Below are 22,819 nucleotides of genomic sequence, written 5' to 3' on the forward strand. Positions count from 1 at the left end.
TGTCACAATATATAGAATGTGAATTTGGTGCATTTCCATCAGTTTGGATTGAAGCAAATTAACCATACTCAAATGTGGCTCTTCTGCAATACAAAGACGTACAATATTGTAGTCTTATACCATAATAGCTGCATACAATTAACAAAAATTGTTACTCAGTTATGTTTATTACAATGAATTGACATTCCATTGTCATCTAAAATTTGATGATTGTAATCGCTCCATGCCAAATAAAAGTTCAGCTAGAAATGTGTTATAACTAGATTACGCTTTCCAAGTATTACTTAAATTTGATAATGAGAAGGAGACCATGGTATTGAAATAGAAGTTTCTGTAATCAGTCCTAACCCTTTATAAATGGACCAGTACTTCAGTTGTTGCCCAGTAGAGGGCGCTGCGTTGCAACACTGAAGTATGAGAGCACTGACATCAATACCTCAAAAAATGGATAATGGCAACACTGATTTTCAGAAAAGGAACAGGAGTGTGAGACAATGTTTAGATCTACTGAAAATGTAGAGTTTGAACACAATGCTATTCACTATATATGTGATCATGAACAGAATATGACCTTTTTTTTTTGTAGAATCCCCCTCAGAGGAAAAGCCGCAGCAAGGCTTCAGCCTGGAAGAAAAGTCCAAGACCTCCAAGAAGAGGGTTCATTACATGAAGTTCACTAAAGGTGAGTTTTGTTTGAGTGGCTTAGAAACATTTGCTTGAGGTTAAGAAAATCCTTTCATAATCTCAAAAACCGTCAATTATTACATCATATACCTTATCGTACAGTAATAATTGGGAAATTTAAATAAGTCATTATTTGCATCAGCAGGGCTTTGCTGGAAACTGATACACGTTTTAGGGTTTCTGTGGATTGTGGATTTATGCCACAATCCATAGAACTTATTTTTGTTTTTGGTCCTCCCCTCCTTACCCACGTACAGTCTCTCTCTCACACACACACACACACACACACACACACACACACACACACACACACACACACACACCAACAAACAGTATTTCAGTCCAGTGCCCTGACTCAGACCACAGACATGGATCACAGCCGTGCTCTTATCAGCCAGTCCTGGGTCAGTTGACGCGGTCAATGCAAGAGGGAGAGAAAGTTATTAATACCGCATCCCTTCAACTTTCATTACTCCTTTACACGTCAGGAAGTCAAGATCTGCTGGTCACGTGCTGGTCAAGGCCAGGACGCTGATAGACAGGAGAAGGCTTGATTTACGATGCAATTTTTTTATTTTTTCTGAAAGCTAGAAATTTTCACAGTTTTTATTTTTCACTTGTATAGGGAGTAAGTAACAAGTTTGATTCATCACAGTTATTTCTGGATATGATTATTCAACATCATTCACAGAATAAAATGAATGGCAAATCAACACCTCATAGATAGAGGTTTGGAGACCACAAAGTGAAATTGCGGCCCATAAAACCAAGGCTGGGAGCACAAAATATCTCAAATCATTTAATATTTACCTGAAATGTATTGAAATAAATGTTGAATTTAGCAGTTTGCCTTACACTATGCAATGAGATCATTTCAATAATGCCTCAGACAATTTCAGCAATAAATACTGTGTAAGCTTCTCTTAACCATTCAAACTGCTGAGTACAATATGCATATAGATTTTGCAGGTACTGCCAAAAGCCTTTTCTCACCAATGGAAAAACCATATAATAGTCTACAAAACCTTTTTGGTAGATTTAAATCACAGACGTGCCAATCTTGTGAATTTGTAGTACAATCATTAATTTGTTATATTCCAATATTGCGGCGGCGAGCTGTCTCCTTATTCATATTCAAATTTAGATCGATGTGCTTGTGGGGGAAAAAATAATAGCTCAACTTTAACCTCACCTGGAAGAGATGTCTCTTGCGTCATTCAGTAGCGACTTCCTGTTTCCTGTTTGCAGCATCTGGGATGTCAATTTACACCCCCCGCCCGCTTGTGTTACTCATTAGATGAACCTGCCAGATGACATAAATCCTCCATCCCCAAGATTCAATCACCCTGTTTATGGGATTTTAATTGAACCCAGAGACCGTTATGCCAAGTAGTGATGGAGAGAAAATGGTTAAAACCCAGTGGATTGAAATCAATTCTGAAATCCGAAAGGTTCCGGTATAATAAAACTTTTTAAGCTTTTAGAACAAGAAACAAACAAAGAACAAAGTATTTTGAGATCGTATTTGACAGAGCAAAGTGTACCACTTTACACTTTGTCAGGAGTAAGAGTTCAGCGTTCTCGTCCAGATAATTTCCGCACCTTATTGTCATGAATACGCTTTGAATTGATTACACTGACAACCATGTGCTCAGAGATGGATTCCCGATGGTTCTCTTCGCAAAGTTCTTTCTTCTGCTGTAGTATAAGCCCATTTATCAGCCCTCCTTCTCCACTCCTGTCCCCCCCTCGCTCAAAAACGAACCCATTGATCCTGTTAAGAGGGAAACCTTCAAGTAGTAAAACTAATGCTCAATTTTCTCAGTCCATATTTCAGTGTCCTCAAGCGCTGTACATGTTTGATGAACTGGACACTGTTGCGAAAGCTTGTATCGTCAAAAAAGCCAACTTGACTCATAGTCGCTCTTATTGTGGCATTGAGTTCCCTTTCTAACAGCACCAGGAGTGTTTTGGGACAAACGGCTTAATCCAAAGAGCAGGCACCACTTAACCTGTCTGTTGTTACTCAGAAGCCTTGACTGTTGTCACGCAACAGCAAAGAAGCTTCAACACAAACGGCGGAATAACGGCAATTTGAAACATGAGCATTCAGAACCCCACGTCGGCATAAACCGACAAGCGAATTTATGGGCTTTAAACTGGATACCAGAACAGTGAAAGTCAACACAAACATGTCACAACGGTGGGGGACAGTTGCCAAACGACCATCGGGAGATTTAATTATACAACTCTTTTTGACCTTGTTAAACTAAAGAGTTACCGGGCAACCGACTCTTCTTTCCACGCCTCCAGCCTGTCCTTGCTGTGACTCTTTCCAGGTTAAAGCTTTGTAATGGTTTTAGAGTTGCTAAGCTCTTTACATGAGAGGTTGACGGTTGGGTGCTACCCGTCCAGTGCTCAAAGATATTTATAATGGCAAAGGTCATCTTCTACTAGCTGTAGTAAAGTTTGCATGAAAGTTAAGTGCAAAATGATTCACACACATTGGTAGGGAAGGGATATGACTCAAACGGGCAACGTTCAAACCGGGATCCATGTTGCTAATTGGCAATATAATTGGTGCATGACACAATTGTCAACACGTCATGATAGAAGCGTTGCTTCAATTAAGCTAGTTCCCATATCAACCAAAGGCTATTGTATTGAATCCTATTGTAGATGTCATATCACCATATATTAAATTGCTGCCTAAAGAATCTAAATTTCATCATGGTAAATCCTGATGTTTATACCCTGAAGCATTAGTATCATTACAAATTTGTACTTTACTCTAGATAATAGTGTTATCGGTTTTGATTATAATCATCTACCTCCATGCATCCCAACATTTTGGAGGGAATGGCATCAATGGAAATGTCATAAGAAATTGACACCGGTTGATATTCAATCAAAACAAAAGTCCCGTCGCTGTTAAATGGTGTGGGCGCAATAGCACAAAAGATACTCAGGGAGTGTAAGCCTCCAGGCGTCTGTACATTCTCACTCTGCAATTTATTAATATCTTGTTGACTGGAGCCGAGAGGATTGATGGCCTTCGTCTGTGGATCAAGGCACCAAAATATCTGCTGTTCAGGCCTGTGCCCACAGTGTAAACCAGTAACCCAGTTTTAATTGCCTCTCTATCTATCACCTGTCAGGCCAGCAAGGGCAGTTTATGCAGAATGAATTTTACCATTTCTATTTCTTGCTGGTCTTTGTGCCAGTTTTCTAACTTGCTTCAGCCCCTGAATTTAATATATTGAACTGGTGTTTACACTTGCAATTCGGCATAGACAAAGTGCTCTGGATCACAGTTGTTAAACGATACCATTTGACACCGTCGATCTCCTTTTAGTTCCCTGTTAGATTAAAACAAGACACTCATGTGTCCAGACAGCTTTCGTTTTTTTGTACGCTGTTCTCTTGTTGGCTTTCTATTTCTTTAAATGGCTAATTGGTTCTAGTTAAGTGATTAGCAGATTTGTCAGTCCGATCCAGTGGGAACCTCTTATTAGGTTTGACTGGTTGTCTGCATTGGCCATAGTTTCCATGTCAACTGTGACCTTGGAAACCAGCAGGTATTTAGTACACATCCCGTTGCACGTTAGCAATTCCCGTCCCTTATCCTGCCCTGTGGCATTCAGCCACCTTGGCATATTTAAACAGGAACAAAATAAGGCTTGCTTCGTTTTATCTCAACATTGCTGTCTGCACTTTCACCTGAAAGTAGAAGCCTGAGCATTTTGACAGGTACTTCCTCAACAAAACAGTAAAAAGGTCAGATTGGGCAGAATGTTAGCTTCACACTAAAATCTATAGGCGACATACATACATCAAGAACACCCGCCCCCAGCTTGTTTATTTTAGTGAACATAACTGCTTGGTTTTGGTCCTGAGACCTGCTTTTGCAGTGGCTTTGAAAGCCATGAGGAGGGGAGATAGAGGTTTAAAAGCAATAAATAACCAAATGTTATCAGGGCCCTGCTGGAGGAAAAGGATGCAGCTGTACGAACAGGGCCCGGGCCCGAGACAGATGACCACGTTCTCCAGGAGTCTTTGAGGCCTGACTTGAAAACTTGAGTCCGGAGGTGTGGCAATAGGACACCCTGTTGTTAGTTTATTTTTCTTTGCCTTTTTATCCCCAAAGCAAAAAAGTAAACCATGCAAAGCCGCCCTTTTCTCTGCTCCAGGAACCTCCATCCCACCCAACCAATCAGCTCGCTTGGCCGAACTTAAAAACACTGTCAGATGTTATTCATGTTTGTAAAATTAATGTTCTCGATTCTTTTTTTTTCCTTTGTGAGGTGGAAGAAATCTGACTTCAAAGAAAACTTTGTTTCAGACATTTCGTAAAGTTTATGGCAAAAATCCAATTCTTTGTGACCGGAGACTGAAACGTTTCAGATATTCAAAGTTTTTTGTTAAATCTCTTTGTGTTAAGTTTGCTACACCAAAAAAAAGTTTATATACAAAGCGTTATATATACAGAGTTTATATACATTTTCTGACTGTCATTTCTGCTTTTCAAGTTTAGAAGTTCCCTGACTTGATGTGTTTTCTGTCCCATTAGGAAAAGACCTGTCTAGTCGCAGTGAAACCGACCTAAACTGTATTTTTGGGAAAAGGACAAAACGTGCCAAAGATCAAGAGGAGGTAGGGAACTGCTAATATTCTTATCTATATCTCCATGTTTGCCTGATCAAAATCTCAACCAGTTCTGTGCTCTGTCTATTTCATGGCACTGACGTTACCACAATGATATATATTTAGCGTGATTCAGCGACTTTTATATTTCAATCTACTGTTTTCCAAGTTCTAGTATTTCCAGTGGCATCTTTTTATTTTATTTTTTTGCACTTAATCATGCGGTGAATGCTATGTAAGCGGGTAAACCTTCAACTGCATCGTCTATTATCTTTATCTGTTAGTAGATATTATACATAATCATAACACCTATAGCATTCTTACAAACGTTGCTTTGGCTAACGTAATCCAAAGCAAACAGAGCCATTGCGTACCCCATTTCGCCCCAGTCGGTGTCTGGTGGGCACCAGGGAGGACTGGCTTATCTTCTGCTCTCTTGATAATTAAGGTTGAGCAGCGCTGCTGATGCCTCCATCAGTTGCCCCGGTGTCTTATGATCCTTTGGCTTCTTCAAGGCCCAGGCCTCAGAACAGCCTGCGGCCGTAGATTAACCATGTCATAGCGTGCAGCTTTAACATCGCCAGCAGGCCACTGTTGGCGGCGAAAGCACCTAAATCCAGTTAAGGGATTTGGACTCTTGCCACCCGAACCCTTCTCCTCCACATTTCCTTCCACTCTGCTTCTTGTCTTGGAGCACTCACACCAGGTAGCGAAGCCCGCCACCGGGTCCCAATTACAGGAATGTCAAAATTGGGATGAGGTTTGCAGAAATCTGACATGATGACTCTTGCAAAAAAATAAAAGTTTAGCCTTTGCACTCTCTTCACCTTGGGTTCATGGTAATTTGTAAACTCCAACACAGGGTTTTGCCACTGTCGTTTGGTGCCCTGGTCCCCAGAAACAATGACATATCCATTCAAATAGCCTTTTTCACATTTTAATTCATTGGGGCCTACGCCTCCCTATGATTTATTCCATATTGTATATATTGTACAGACTTGCAGTGTTTCCTGCAGAATTTCTTTGATGTGGTCGGCCATTTTCCCTCTCAGACGCAGGCATTCTCCTCTGGCATTTTCATGATCATTTTCAATAGTTTTTGCTGTTTATAGAGGTCAGGGTTGGGTATCGTTTGGCTTTTTCCCCGAAACTGGTGCTAAACTGATACTTTTAAAAGGTGCCTGAACCCATACTTAAAAAAAGCACGCAACAAAGGTCCAAGACATTAAAGATGGCGATGACAATATGACTTGTGATAAATAAGCATATTGAAGTGTGCATATTAGCTATACAGTTCCTATGTCTTTCAGCATTAATAAGTGCACTGCTAACATAGACCCCAAACATTGTATAGCCTATGCCGACTGAATAAAGAAATGAAATAAATTATTTCGAACATGCTTTTATTGAACAAATTACACATGAATACCCAACCAATTAACCAATTATTGATTTAAATAATACATTATAACTATAATAAATTAAAATTTAATTTCCCCTGCGACCTTTAAAGTATTTTCTTCTAAACTCAACAAAATCGGGGAAAACAACTTAAATATAAATTAAACATGACAATTAAAAATAACTTACGTCTGTTATATTTTTGTCTGGACAGGACAGATCTGATAGTGACAGGGCCTGTCTCCATAACAGATCGCATTGTGGGTAATGTAGGAGCCCTGTCTGCACATGACTGGAGGAGGATGCTTATGACGGAGAGATCTCTATAAGAGCCGACACACTTGTTGCATGTTGTTACTTTATCCTAAAAATTTGAACGTGGCTGTCTACTACCTGTCGTCAAATAAATCCAAGTCCACAGACTCCTGCCTCACAGTGTCTCTGTGGAAGGAAATCACTCCCTGTGGAAGTTCCCTACAACACGGTTCCGTTCAAATGGACTAAACACTGCATGTCCCTCAGTGGCATTTCATCAATCTTCGGGACTAAAATTAAACAGACAATTCAGATCCGTTGCTCTGATACTGCAAGCGAACTCCATGTGTGAAGCCGGGCACGAACATGGAATATATGACTGACTTGGGATGTAAGGAATGTCAACATTTAACTTCCACCAGCTTGCTATACATGTCGTGTGTAAATGAAATAGGCTTTTGCCATGTGTCTATCAGGCATGTTTATATCGTGATGCTGATGAAAATACGATTTCTGGTGCTCCAGATGGCGAATATTTCAATTAGGGGTGTCATGATTCTCCACATCCATGATTTGATTTGACTTCTGATTTGAAGGTCACGACTCCATTTTCGATTGAACCATTTTTTTTTCAGCACTGAAGGCCCTGCCATCGTTATACTGTCGAGTCTTGATTTGTTAAGAAAAACCCGTTTCTCAATTAGTCACTTTCATTTGAATATTAAAAATGATAAATAATAACAAAAATATGAGAACATTTAAACAACACACCTAAACAGTTAAGAGCTTTAGCAAAACTAGACTTTAGAATAATAAACAATGAGTTACTTATTACACTACTTTTAAGTTACTCACCAAAATAAGGACAGAAAAACGGAAAAACAGATATTGAAATTTTTTATAAATGTTCAAATTATATTCAAATTTTGTTACTTCAGCCCTGGTGCTAGGTGGGTGAGTGCAGTGTGCGTTGAGGGATGCGTTGCAGAAAAATTGTCCCCTTCGCGGAGCCGACCACAGCTCTCCCAACTCCAAACCAAATTTCTCATGGAAGTCGGTTCGGAGTCGAGCAAGCTGCATTAGACACCCCGCAGCGCACACTGCTTCTGTTAACCGGTGGATCTTGACCGTCTAAATATGGCGACCATATCGGACAATGTTACCCACAAAAATACTGGGAGAAGCGCAATCCTGCTTGTGATTTTGAAGTTCGGAATTGAACACTATTTTGATCGATTTTTGAATCGGAATCGTGTCGCCCCTAATTGGAATCAACAGCTCAGGCATTTAAGTGGCATCGACATGAAAATTCAATCAAAATTTGCGTTGCGATTCGGTCCGGTAGATACCGATCGTATAGGAACTGGCGCCATATTGGCACTGGGTTTCGCTACCAAACCCTAATAGAGTTTCTTGATTTCCATTGCAAATCTACAGCTTTTATATGTAGTGTATAAGTTAAGCAATGAAGCTAAACGTTCAATTACAGTTCCAAAAACGTCCTTTCTGCATGAGTATGGTAATTTTGGGCGTCAAAATGTATATGTAGTAATAGCAATTTGTCATTTTAAAGTAATTTCTTTGGAGGCCTCTGGTTTCCATGTGTTGCGAGACATGAAAGCCGTCTCATTGGAATTTTCTTTTCAAGTTTTTTGAAGTATTCTCCATGCGACGGACCCGAGGGGCCTTTGTATGATCGATAAGCTGTGACACTAACCAAGAGCAGTATGCAGGATTTTCCTTTTAAAGGTGCCTTTCCGGCACACCTGTCTCGACCCGGACAAGTTGGATATGATGGAAATGTCTCTTTAAAATAATGTTGTTAAGTAAAGTGGTTTGTTTCTAGCAACACATAGGTGATGTCGATTATTGGTTGTTTGAAAGTGTTGCTTAGTTCCCATGTTTGTTCAGAGAAGAGAAATAGTGAAATATTGTAACTTGAAACCTGCCTGCCTTAAACCCTGTGCCTCTTAGTAATATTAGGTTGTCATATATTGTATGTCATATATTGTATATGGCATTATGAGGAACTGAAGACTGGGCATTTTCATTCCATTCCAGATGAAGGCTGACATGTAAATTTTAAAATAAAATCAATCTAAGGGCTAGCAAATGATTCTTCTAAATCTAAGCATTTGCCTCAAGTCATTTCCACCCTCTTAACGCACGATAATAACAAAATGGATCTAGCACAAGGAGCCATTCCATAATTTGTAGTAGGCATATTTTATCTCAAGGTTTGTTTTTTTTAAATGGCATATTAAAATCCATAAATTGCAAAAAGAAAACCCTGGCCTGTCCCCTGGTGAGGCTAAGCTTTAGCATCACAATGGCCGCTTCTCCCTCGTTGATAGATATTGGAAGTGCAAGCAGCACATGCTCCTTTTTTTCCCCATAATCGTTTGGTTATGGGCTGCTATTTTTCAGCCAGAAGGGACACAATTGACCATATCGAAAACACTGAAGACAATTACAGTGGCATCCCACGAGGCCCCATGGTGAGTCTCAGCTACATCTGAGAACGCCGGCTAGAGGCACAGGGGGTTACTGACCAATCAAGGCCCAGACACTGTACACGATCTTGTGTAAATGTTCTTTGATGCCACCAGTGACCCACTGACTCTTTGATTTTCTACCTCAAATGATGGTATTGTAGTGAAAAGTATAACCGCACATGTACAATATGTGAGCGGTATGAATATGATCTGTACGCAAAAGGTTGGAGCACATGCCTGCTGTGGGCTTTATCTTAAAAGGCAGGTTCGCTGTCTCAGCCACCTCAGGTTGGGGAGACCGGGAGAATAGCCGGCTGGTAGAGCAGTCGCATATCTGCACCCTGACAAGGTGTTGAATTGGCAAACCCCAAAATTGTTCTTCCATCGAATGAACCTTTTCCCCACATCCATCTGTCCCACCCACCACCCACTGCTCACTGCTGCCCCTCCTGCCGCCCTTTTACCAGCAAACCCCCCCCCCATGCTGAGGTTTTCCTTCCTCCGTAGAGATGGACTTCCTGCTGGTCCCCTTATCGCTGAACACAACACTCTCTGGAGCAGACAGGCACACATACCCTCCCCTGCTCACCACGGACAGTCCAGCCTCCGTGGAGAGGGGAGGAGGAGGAGGACAACAACGTGGCCAGATTGCTTTTATTCACTCCCTCATTCTCAATATTGCAGCAGCCCTATCAGTTTTATTTTTGGTTTCTGTTGCTTTTTGGCTCAGGTACAGGCTTTAGATTATCGTGTGGACAAAAGCAATACAAGCCACCTTGCTCTGAGGGAGTGTCTGTCTTTCACTATACAGTTTTTTTTTCTCAATTGCTTACACACTGAAACTGGTTCTAGTAGCAAAACATCAGCTCCCAAAAGACAAATTTCTGAACACTAAACATGTTAACTTCTTTCACTCATGTTGCAAATTTGTTTAAACTCTTCTGCAAAACTCTAAATAAAAGGTCAAGCTCATTCAGATTGCACTGCTGTTCAATCACAGCCTGAAATCAGTCAGCACACAGATCTCCCAGTATCAGAACTGCTAAAGAAAATGCGCCAGTCACAACCACTGGATGAATATAAGAGAGCGACTGAGGGAGTGTCCCTCTATATATCTTTATATCTGTAGGTATTTATTGCACATTCGCATAATTTATGTAATTCATAGAAATGTGATGGTGCACTCACCAGTGTGTAATGGCTATCATTAGTGTCTGTGTATTCGATTGCATTTTTGGCTCTTCTGAAGAAAAAGTTAGATTTTGTGGAAGAGAATAGGATTTTGTTTGTCAAAGTTAGTGGTATGAGTCGATTATTGTGTGGTTTTGGGTGAAAAACTGTAAATAGCATTCAAAGAAGATGATAATATTTGGTGTGATACATTTGATACACACTACATTTTTGAGTTTTACAACATAAAATACCTCCAGTTGCCTTTTAGGGCATATGATATACAATCTAAAATCTTGACCACCATTAATATTTTTCCTCTACCCTTTTATGTTGTCACCTGAGAATCTATGCTCAGGACCATTATTTACCCTGCCTGACCAGTTTGGGGTATGGAGTCGTGGTGGAGCACCTGTCCATCTGCAGTCCTCTCTGTTATCCATCACCCATCCCACGCCTGCGCCCCCTCTCCCTCTCCTGCCTCCTCTAGTGCCCCTCCACACAATTACTCACACCATGACAAATGACGGGCTTTCACTGCCGCCGTATCAAAAAGCCCCGGCCACTTCTAAATGAAGGCACTTTGGCAGCCCCGTGCTCCCTGTGCTTATTGGCGGGCGAGCAGTGCCCCTGGCCGTCCTGTGTCCCCCTCTCGTCTCTCCTCCTTCCTCAGCACCCCGGCTCTGCTGGCCCTCCTCAGGGGGTTTAGTTAGGGGAGCCACAGGGAGGGCCAGCCCAGCTTGATTTATCTCTCTTGCCCCTCCGCCCGGCCACTCAGGCAGGCCGAAAGAGCCGACGAGGCTCCAGCGGGCCGCGGCCAGAAAGCCCGGCATTAGCTGAAATAAACCATCCTGCCGCCCAGTGAAAAATGTCCTCTGATTGGCTAATTAATCAGTCAAAGGGGAGCGACACGGCTTGTGACTTGAGGGACCCGAGCGGGCGACCGCAGAGGGCCCGCTGATAAATAGACTCCCCGCCGATTCATACATCAACAAAAGTTAGTCATTTTTTAAAGCCGCCAGCTCACATGAAAGGTGGAAACACAGCCGTGTGTGTGTGTGTGTGTGTGTGTGTGTGTGTGTGTGTGTGTGTGTGTGTGTGTGTGTGTGTGTGTGTGTGTGTGTGTGTGTGTGTGTGTGTGTGTGTGTGTGTGTGTGTGTGTGTGTGTGTGTGTGTGTGATAGGAGGGTCCATTACGGAAAGACAGTTTAGAGATTGTAGCTCATTCCTTTTAATTGATATATTCTGACATTTACTAAGATTTGAAATGTTTGTAGTTCTCACAAAGACTACTGGGTGTTTTACTGAAAGGTCCACATTCATTACATCTAATATATTATCAACTGTAAATGACTAATACATTCAGGCAAATTAATTTTTGTAATAGTTCTCCTATTTAAAAAAAAAAGATTTTATCCATTACAAAATGACGAAAATAGTTTCTGCTTGGTTCCTGATGCACTTAAACTCTTGGTGTCTTAGTGTGATAATCCTTTTCCCCCTTTCAAATATTGAAACTCATTTTGCAGCCTGAATATTAATTCTTAATTAAGATAATACTTGATTAATCCTGCTCAGTGGGGAACATGGTGTTCACAGTAAGAGGTAAATATACACTAAGTTTGCAAAATATATATACATTCAGAATAAAATTAAATAATAAACAGCTCAACAAAGGGCTTACAGCCCTATGTTTTAATGTTATTTCTAGTCTAGTTTTGAATATACTTTCCGCCAATGTCAACATTGTCTCAAAATACTTTTACATTCCTCAAAAGTTCCGCGCTTCAGAAAATCAGATGACGAGCCTGGCAGCCGTGGAGCGTCTCGCTGCAGCGGTCAGTCTGACCCCCGCGGCCTCTCCCACTCCCACTCGTGCTCCGGCACAAAGGGCCGGCACCGAGGCTCCGCGGCTGGCACCTGTTGCTTCTTTTTTCCCCACCCACGCCTCGTCCGCATGAAGGATCGCACGTCAGCGGGGCCTCCCCCGACGCTGCTGCCGCCGTCTCAAGGAATATAGGCCAGGTGCCTGGCAGGTTAGGGGGCTTCAGCGTTTGGCAGATGTGTCAGCGAGGCGCTAGGGGGTTTGGTGGGCGGAGACAAATACAAAAATTTTGCTGATGCTGCAGGAGATTTTTTATTATTTTTTTTTAATTTACTTATTTTTTACATAATAAAACGTGCAGAAAAAGAGAGTAACAATACAGGGTTCAGATTAGAGGTCTGGTCTAATTTTCTAAAGGATATTCTCTTTTTTTTTTTTTTTTTTTTTTTATATCAATGCATGAGAAAGTTGACTTATCTGTTATCTTTTGGCAGTCCGTGCCTTTTTAGATATTTCAAAGCAAATTTGTAAAGAATTGTTTCAAATGGGTTCCTGTTTTAGCCAATCGTTCTTCAGTTCTTGCTACAATTAGCAGATTATTCCTTCCTTAATATTGTGGTTTTAATCATCTGAGTTTGATATAATTTACATAACCAGAAACACCATTCATCATACCTTTCAGTTTAATTTTTGGTACAATGCGCCGTAAGCGGAGTCGAGGCGGCGGGCGTGCATTGTGTCAGTGTGTCTCCACGTTTAGCGTGCGCTAATGCACCGTTGTTGGACGCTTCGCTTGTTAAACAGTGGAGCTCTAATTCACTCACAGATAACATCTAATTGCTTCAAACAAAAGCTGTCAAAATCCATCTGTTGACAGGGCCCTATTGCCTCCACCGCCAAAAATAAAAAAGGGCCCGCCAACTGACTCCACCCCCCCCTCCTACACACCCACACACAAACAAACAGTCGCACACCACCTACCTCCCTGGCAGAGGTGGGGCTGGCTCCCTCTAGGCGTGCCAGCCTGCTGACATGCGCACAGATTAGTGTAGAAAAACGCTGTCTGTCTCTTCGTTAGAGGCATAAGCTCCAGCGCATGGAGCCGGGGTAATTACTGCCTTGTGCAGCTAACCGCCCTAAGATTTCCAGCCCCCATGGCTGTTTACAGCCACAGTGTCCCCTTTAATCACTGACTTTTTAAACTTATAAATCACCACAAGGGTAAATAATCACTGTATCTTCCTCCTTTGGAGTTTGGGCGGGCAGGCAATGTGCTCTAAAGGAGGGTATTGTCGGCGCGCGCGCGCGATGTTAAACAAGCACAGGGCAGTCTTGCTGCATGCATAATGCCTTCATTTGTTAGTTATGATAAATGTTCTTGCACCTGAATACAAAGTACAATTTTTCAAAATCTTTTTTTCCTCTACATATAGAAGCAGAGAGGCAAAGCTATTGCAGTACAGAATATATGTGAAAAATGTGTCATTTTAGCATTTTACTTATTAATTTTATCATCAAAAATGTACTATGTTTTTTTTTTTAAGATTTATGAATCCATTTTTGTCTATTGTTAACATTTCATTTCACTTCAAGTATTTCTACCAATGACTTTGAGTAAAAAGTCTCAAACCCATATCAATTTTTCAAATAATATATTATTTATCCTCCTGAAATAATTGATAGCAAAGTGTAAGCCTATTTACCAGCACTAAGCAAGGGGTATGCACCGGTTATCCTGTCCGCCCACATCAGCCTCATGAACGATGGGGCGGTGGACTTTAGTGTTCATCAGGGAGAGACAGCTGGGTAATCCGGGCCTGATCCATAGACCTTTTCCTATCGCCAAATTTATTATTATGGCAGGACAATGAGGACGCGTTCGCACAATTAGAGAACCGACCAATACCTGGTCGCTATTATTGGGGAAAAAAAAGGCGAATAATGCAAATAGGCAATTTTTTCCCCCTAGAAAAATAATGGCTAGCTGTGGTTTTTCTGGGCCGCAATGGGATCATTATTTTCTCTAAAACATTTTACGTTCACATTTGAAGAAGCATTCATTGGAACTGTACGATGATCCGTATACAGTTTTTGAGGGGGACATTATCTTTTCAATAATAGCCTTGAATAGTCTTATGTATAATTATCCCCTCCCCTTCAGTGCAATTTACCAGTATATTTTTACATGAGACGGCATCGCTGGACCTCATCTGAAGCACTCCTCGATTTTCTGCTTCACTGATGTCAGGTACCTAGGGTGAGGCCAGCTCGGGTTTATAATTTTGGAATGGCAAAGAAATCAAGGTCAAATTACAGAAGTGAAATCACGGAAGCAAGAACACTAATAAAGTAGCTGTTTTAGCTGTAATTGAGATTATTGTAGAATGATTCATTCCTCGTTTAAATGGAGATGGCCAACACCGTGTTAAGTCTTAAATGTTCACTTTCTACAACCTTCTTTGTGAATGCATAACACTCCTAAGGTACATGTAGAACGAACACTCAGTTGACATTCCGTGTGCATATTGTCCCTGGTGTTGCAGATTACAAAGTTATAAATGCACTCGAATGAACCTCCTCCGCCAGCCCTGCTCTGTGGGGCTGCGCTGAGTTTTTCCTCCTCAATGCCTTGGCCCCCGTGCGTCTTGGCACCCGGGCACACGGCTCTCCGTTGGCCACATTAGCGGGCGGGAGAGATACATCTGGAGTGTCTTGAAGGAGGCGGCCTGTTGAATGTCTTCCCAGCCTCCCTCTTTTCTCTCGGACCCTCTGCGGGCCCTCCCCCGTGTTCCCTGCCCCCACCAGGAGGGAGAGAGCCGAGCAGGAAGGGCCCGATAGCCAGACCGCTCCTATGCTGAAGGAGCCTTATCTCAGCGCTGCACACAGCGCACTGAACGCATCCCCTTCCTGGGGTTCTGGGGCTGGGTGGAGGTGGAGGTGGTGGTGGAGGAGGAGGAGGAGGAGGAATGGTGGACTCTAGGTGTGTTTTCCAGCCTTCCTCCACTCCCCAAACCACAGCTGGGCTCTTGCCTGTTCCAAGCCTGTCTTCTGTTCTTTTCTAGTCCTGGCAACCATGCACCCTGTCCCTTAAGATTCACCTTTACTCACTTTTTACGCTATCGGTAGTTACACCAATGTCCTTTTTCATTTGTTGGTAGAATTTGATTAAGGGAGGCAATTATGCATATTTGCATTTCTCAACATCACAAGAAAACTTTAAACTTTTTCAACTTCTTTGAAACTTGAATTTTTCCAATGTCTAATTCCTGAGGTAACATTTATATTTGTATAGCTCCATCATAACACAGTGCTTCAAATGTGTAAAGCTGCCCCAAATCTAGGTTTTGTTTTTATGATTTCATGATTTACCTCAATATAGTACAAATAAATTGACTATATTGAGGTAAATCATGAAAGGAAATGCATTTTCAGGAAGTCATATTAATCAACTGTAATAACCTCATATTTGCAGAATAGATATGAATGTTACAGACCTTTAGTAAAATCATCTTTATTTGAATAGTGCACAAACAATGAGCAACATTAGCAATAGGGGTGCACCAAATCTACGGACATTGTAAAAGACATCACAATTAAAATACACTTTTACAAAATGTGTCAAATTATGAAACCACAAAACTAAAAATCTCAATTTTCTTGGGACTCAATGTTTTGCTCACGTCATTTGGCACACATGGCATCACTTTTATTTTATTAGTATTTTATGTGCAATGAAAGCAACATTACTAACAGGACAGGACCAACATTGTTAGAAAATCTGACTGATGCAGTCAGTGGCTGTTAACAAGGCTGAAAACATCCCTTAATCAAATGCAATAGTTTTCTATGACATGAGAAATGCATTATTGTGATTGCATTGCTGATTGCATTGAAAATGTATATTTCTACATTTTTATTGCAAATAAACATTCCTGGATTTTATTATCTTGATGAAAATTATGAAAAATCGCATTCTTGAAATCCGGACCGTTTCCCTTTCTTGGGCTCATTAAAGCATCCTCGAAATGGTTTCCCACCTTGGTAAAATATTTGTAAATGTTATTTGGATATTGCTGTTCTTGAATTACAAAAGAAATAATACTTTGACAATAAACTATATGACTTCCCCTATTGAGTTCCTTACAGTTTTCGACTGAGCTGCACTGATAACTTCTAGAGACACAATCATCTAAACCTAAAGCAACAAAAAAAAAAACACAGTGAAACTAATCTGCTTGTGTTGGTGCAGACTTAAATAACCAAGAAATCCTGACCTTCCAGAGGCTAGATGTAATTTTTGAACAATCCAAATGAAATACATGAATTAAAAACCTCATGTCAAAAATTGTTTCTATTAAGAATCAGAGTTCAGTTACAAAGTGGTGTAAAAAAAAATAAAAAAGTCATTTCCAAAAACTACGGAGCCCCTTAACAAAACCCTTTTATTAAAGTCTACAGTGGTTTCATGATGTTGTGGCTGTACGTACAGCTCTGTGTCCGGCCTTTGCTCAGCACAGCACTTTTCCCCTGTTGTATCAGAGAGCGACCTAATGGGGGACTCCAGGCAGTATCTCACACACACACACACATACACACACACACACACACACACACACACACACACACACACACACACACACACACACACACACACACACACACACACACACACACACATTAGTCCCAACTCCTTCCCTGGTGAAGATGTTTCTCTATCTCACCATCTCTACCACCATCTTCTCATTTTCATTTGTTTCTTTGCTTCTCTCCTCTTTGCCGCTCTCTCATCCTCCATCTCCCTCTCTTGAGAGTAATTTCGCCGGCGGTGGGCAAAGTGGCCTCCAGCCATCGTCCCAAAATCCCACTTACATGTTGTTCGATGCCTCAGTCTCCCGAGCAGAGAGGATGCCATTGTGCAATAACAGGGAATATAGATTTTTCTCTCGGAAGTTAGAAAGTTTTGTTTAATGGCACCTTACCTAAAGGGCCGTGTCCCTCTTGTTATAAGTTGAAGCTAATTCCAGCTCTGGTCTGAAGCGTCAAAAAAAACTTCAGGGCTATTTGAACCATCTATTGAGCCATGATTCGTGTAGCTGTTTTGGTGCTTTAATTACATTTTTTATTTGTATTTTTTTATACTACAATGTCCAAATGTCCAACAATGTCAAATTCAGTAATCTGACTCACACACATACCTACATACATACATACATACATACATACATAGTAGGCTTGGGCCAATATTTCGTAATGGCGAATATTGCGATATTTGCCACCATATGCGACATTTTCACAGTATCCAAATAACCCCACCCCCACCCCCCACCACGGGGAGCGACGGACGGAGCAGCAGAGCGCACAGGCAAGGCTCATTCACTTACACGCACAAAGGGGATGTTTGGGGACGTATTTGCGCAACAGCAGGAAGCAGATGGAGGATTTGGACGTGGTGGCATGGATGGTCCAGCGATTAAGTTGCGCCTCCAGGTTATTACATGCATTAGTAAAATTATATTATAAAAAAAGTTTTTTAATAATTGTTATACACAGCTGCCAAGTCTCACGCTTTGAACATGAGACTCACATTATCAACCAGTTCACACACCACACCTCATATTTCTCTGAGAATCCCAAAATAAGTAAAATTCCTTTTTTTAAATCTAATTCTACACATATATTTCCGCACGTGTGCTTGCTTGGTACCTGTCACTGTTTGTGTGGTGAATGGGAGATCCTTTCCGCATGTACGTTACGTGAACGGCCACGCGTGCAACCATATGACCAATGCATGATGGGAAGACTTTCTCCGTCGCCCCCCCGGTCAAGGACAACGATAATATTGTGTGTCGCAATATTTGGCGGGACTGCCTCGCACTATATCGCCCAGGCCTAATACATACATACAGTATTTAATTCCCTAGGCTGCCTCTTCTTCTGGTTTAACCAAGTGCATGGAAATAATAATTTTGATAATTTGACTGATGCAGCATTTTTGTTGCACAACTTTCATCTGGCATATTAAGATTCAGAAACTGAAACCATGCATCATATAACCTGACAAAACCAGAGAAAGAAAGCTCCTTTTATTACTGGTAAATTCAGTGATCTGTTTTGCTGATTAAATCAATGTATTAGTCCTTAAAACAATGACAGCGCTTTTCCATATGGAAAATAATTGATTATAAGGGGTCTTTATGCTGGTCAAGGACGGAGACTAATAGCTGGTGGTGTTCTCACTGGGTTAACTGGAGCCTGAACCTGAGGGATAATAAATATATATTCCATATTTTAAACAACATAATGCAGATAAAAAATAATTCACACACTTAATTGATATATTCAGTAAAAACCCAAACTACACCCCAGAGTTTCTGTTAGAAAAGATCGGTGCCGATCCACGTGTCGTGAAAATTTTCAATTTCCCGTACAAATGGGAGAGTTTCCGTTCAAATATTCTCTGTTTATTGACATTAAAAACAATTGATAGGCAGAGAATGATATCATGAAGGCATGTAGATCTCTAATATTTTTTTATTGAATATTTAAAATAAAATAAGTCCCGTCAGTTAACGCTATTTCAAAAATTTGTATCATGAATGTTACTACTGGATGTGTATGTGCGCAACATGTCCTGTCAGGGGGTTAGTTCTATATCGACAAGCGTGATTGGTCGGAGGTTAAGCTTTCAGATCAGCTTTAGATTGTCCTAACTGATTGGCTTCCTGTTGCAACTTGCCGAGGGATGAAAGCACAACAGATCTGCAGATTTTTTTTCTTATCTGAATGATCCACCCAGCACTTATTCATATTGTGCTCAGAGGGAATTGTTTTCACCGGACATTATGACCGGAGAGATTTAAATATGTTGGACTTCACCAAATTTTCCCAGTCAAAAAAACGGCAATTATTGGATAACGGAAACGCTGCTACACCCTACCCCTAGTCTCTCCAAATCCCTGAAAATATTCCCACACCTGCACGCCTGTTGTTCGGTAACCTCAATTTGCTTGGCTTCCTCGCTCAGTAATCAGGGCAAAAACGGTGTAATCTAGAGGTAAAAGTAAAAGGCCAAACCGTGGGATAACTCACCCTCACAGTGTCTTCACATTTATCTTTTCTTTTGTAGGGTCTCTCTGCATCGCTATCTCTGAGGTAATGCAGAGCGGTGGTATTGTTTAGCGTGACTCTCGGGAGGCACCTCCATATTCTTCAACACAAATCATTATGCATTGAGTAGGCCATTAGGAAAATGAAGACAAATGTTCCACTGGGTGGCTTGACAAAGTGTTCAGACCGTACAGTTAAAATCTAGATTGAATTTTACCTCGCAGTCGAACAAAGTGCTGGCAGTTGTGGCCCAGCGAAACAGGTGGAGTTGGCCTGCAGGTTGAAGAGATGAGTTTGACCACCCTGGCGGCGGCAATATCAAAACAGTAATGCTGTTCTGCTCTTAGCAACCTGTCGAAAATAATAATTAAAGGAGAAAATTTGTTGCACTCTCTAATTGCTATCGTGAGAATTTTGTGACCTAAAAACGGGGTCACGGGCCAGAAACCATGCAAAACCTGTGCTTTCGTTCAATAAAATCCCAACTTTTGTTAATATTTTGCCATTTGATCATTTAAGCCTATCACACCACAACTAAACCAAATAACCAGAGGTGTTGTCATTTCACAACCTGGGGGAAAGAACATGACTCAACTAGTCTCTAGTCTCAACTAGATCTTGCAGTTAATGGACACGTGGGTGTTTCAGGTGATGGTTGAAGGGATGATGCAAGGGCGCATACCAAGAAAGATTGGCTCATTAGGCTCACATCTAGTCCGAATTGAAATGAAAGAACAATTTAAACATGCTTATATTTGGACTTCTTTGCTTTGGCACGTGTCTCAAAACATTTGCAGGGGATCCTTCAACATATATTGTTACGCTAAGAGCCTATTTTGGGCTGTTTAAAACAATCAATTTGCTGTGTTAACACCTATGTGATGATTGACAATTGCCACTGGTTCTTCCAACAATGTCTGTGGTTTATTTTTGTCCAGCGCTCTCCCGACACTTATCTTCTCATTTCTGTCTTCTCTGTCCGTAGGAGAACAATAGCAGCGATTCCCAAAGGGCGGAGGAGGAGAATGTGCCTTCTGCCACTTCTCCGCCCGACGTGGAGGCCATCACCAAGACGGTGACCAGCGCCCTGTCCATGCAGGAGTACTTTGCCCAGCGCATGGCCAAGCTGAAGAAGGCCCGTGGCCAGGCCCAGGCTCCAGCCTCATTACCCAGGAACAAGACCTCGGGTCTGGAAGACCCTGATGCCATCCGCAGCGCTAATGATGCAGAAGAGCCCACGAAGAAGAAGAAGAAAAAGAAGAAGTCCAGAGAGGCGGCAGGTGATGCAGAGGCCATGGAACAAGAAGGGACAGTAATAGAAGAGAAGAGTGAAGTCCAAGAACCGGTCCATCCAGAGAAAAAGAAGAGAAAGAGGAAAGCGGATGTGGAGGACATCGAGGGAGCTATCCACGATCTCTCCGGTTTAGGGGAGAACGCTGAGGAGAATGGCCTCAAGAAGAAGAAAAAAAAGAAATGTTCTGCTGAAACCGATCTACTCAATGGACACGGTTCAGAGAATCAAACGATCCAATCTGGCACGACGCACAAAAAGAAAAAGAAATCTAAAACGCAGGTGGACAGTGAAATGACCGAGGAGGTGGTGGTAGTGCCGGAGAAGAAATCCAAAAAGGAGAAGAAAAGAAAATAGGACTTGTTATTTCTGTTCCTCCTGATTGCTCATAAGCAAATCCATCACCTTTTTAGCTGTATTTTCACTCGTACTCGACCAAGAACGCTATTACGTTGTGTATTTAAAAAGCTTTTCCACTTGAGAGCAGCCCGCCACTACATCACAGGATGGTGTTGTTTGCTCCATTGCAACGCTTGGCGGTCCAGTGCCTTACTCAAGGGAACCTGTATACTTGATATTACTGCAGCATTGGAATCCGAAATTCACCCCGACAAATGGCTGTGTATTTTATAATCAGGAAATTGTATTCATCAAATTTCAAATGTGCTGGATTGTCAGTTATTTATGAAACCATTTCTAAAACCTGCTTACCTGACTTAACATTTCAGAAGTAATCTTTTATTGCAACTCTATGTTGGTACTAAATCAAATAAAAAAATCACATTTTGGAAAGAAGCTCATTTGATGACAATATTGGTTGTTATTTTCTAATAAAACATTAATTGTATGATTCCATCAAGATCTCAAAGCATTAAACAAATATAAATATATAAAAGTCAAGACCCGTTGGCTGAAGGACCTTTTTTGTAACCAGGCCTAACGTCAACAATAGCTTTTGTGAGGCAAATTGTGCCCCTTTAATTATACATTAATCTAAAATTTACTCAAAGTTCTACCTTCTTTTTAACCCTGTCAGCTTTCAGGATAATGTGATGTCATTTTAATTTTTACCCGTGACACTGATGTCCATGTTTGTTGAGGCATTAACCCTAACAAGAGAACACACAATCCCAACCTAGTGGCACAAGATTTCTGGGGAGCCCTGAAGTACCTTGCCGTCGTAAGCCGCTCCTGTGCCCCAACCAGTTTGATGTATCGTGTGAGTTCCTGCTGCCCAGACACGACAGGCACAACTCCCAACAAGCTGGTCCTGTTTAAAGATAAGAGTGTGTGTCATGAGGAAAAGGAAACCAGTGCTGTCGAACACGAGCCGTCACAACAATTTTCCCAATCAGTATTTTTAAGATTCAACCCCACCCCCCATGAGTAATACTTGAGCAGCTTTGAAACTTCTGAGGGATATAAAATGCAATAACACTTGATATTATATTTGGATACTGGTGGCAATACCATTTCAGCCATCATGCTAGTCAGCCAGATAGGCTTCCCTAGACCATATAAGGAAATTATTCCATGTAAATGAGGTGTGAAAATGAAACATAGTTTAAGAAATATTTACGTTTCATAGGCAATTGTACGGTGTCATTCAATGGGTGTAGGTGTTTGTCTTTCACATTAAAAGGAAGATTTCATAGGTTTACTATTTAATCCTCAATATTTTCTGACTTTAGGGTCTCTAGCAACAATCGCTTGCTTTTCCATGTTTGCTTTTTTTTTTTTTTTTAATAATTCTATGTCTGATCACATGAATAAAATCGAATGGGTGATTTCAATTGTTATTCGGTTATTTACTGTTGTAGTTAAAGGAAACATAAAAAACGACCATCTTACCTGACGCACCTAGAGTGGTTTGCTGTACCTCAATTTAATATTGAAATAAGATCTAACTCAAAGAGAGCCAAGCTCCAGCATGTGACTTTGGGGAAGA

The 22,819-nt window shown here is 41.3% G+C and overlaps 1 protein-coding gene across 1 annotated transcript in view; it reads left to right on the plus strand.

The window, feature by feature from the left end:
- The window catches only part of pinx1 (PIN2 (TERF1) interacting telomerase inhibitor 1), a 28,423-nt gene extending 5,777 nt beyond the window's left edge, over nt 1-22,646 (plus strand). The window contains exons 5-7 of the mRNA XM_079996908.1: nt 587-682; nt 5,255-5,337; nt 20,566-22,646. Coding sequence (XP_079853034.1) covers nt 587-682; nt 5,255-5,337; nt 20,566-21,228 — 842 coding nt within the window. The 3' untranslated portion in view covers nt 21,229-22,646. The remainder of the gene's footprint in view (nt 1-586; nt 683-5,254; nt 5,338-20,565) is intronic.
- Nucleotides 22,647-22,819: the final 173 nt, after the last annotated feature.

This window comes from Zeus faber, assembly GCF_960531495.2.
Source record: "Zeus faber genome assembly, chromosome: 2".
NCBI classification, from domain to species: domain Eukaryota; kingdom Metazoa; phylum Chordata; class Actinopteri; order Zeiformes; family Zeidae; genus Zeus; species Zeus faber.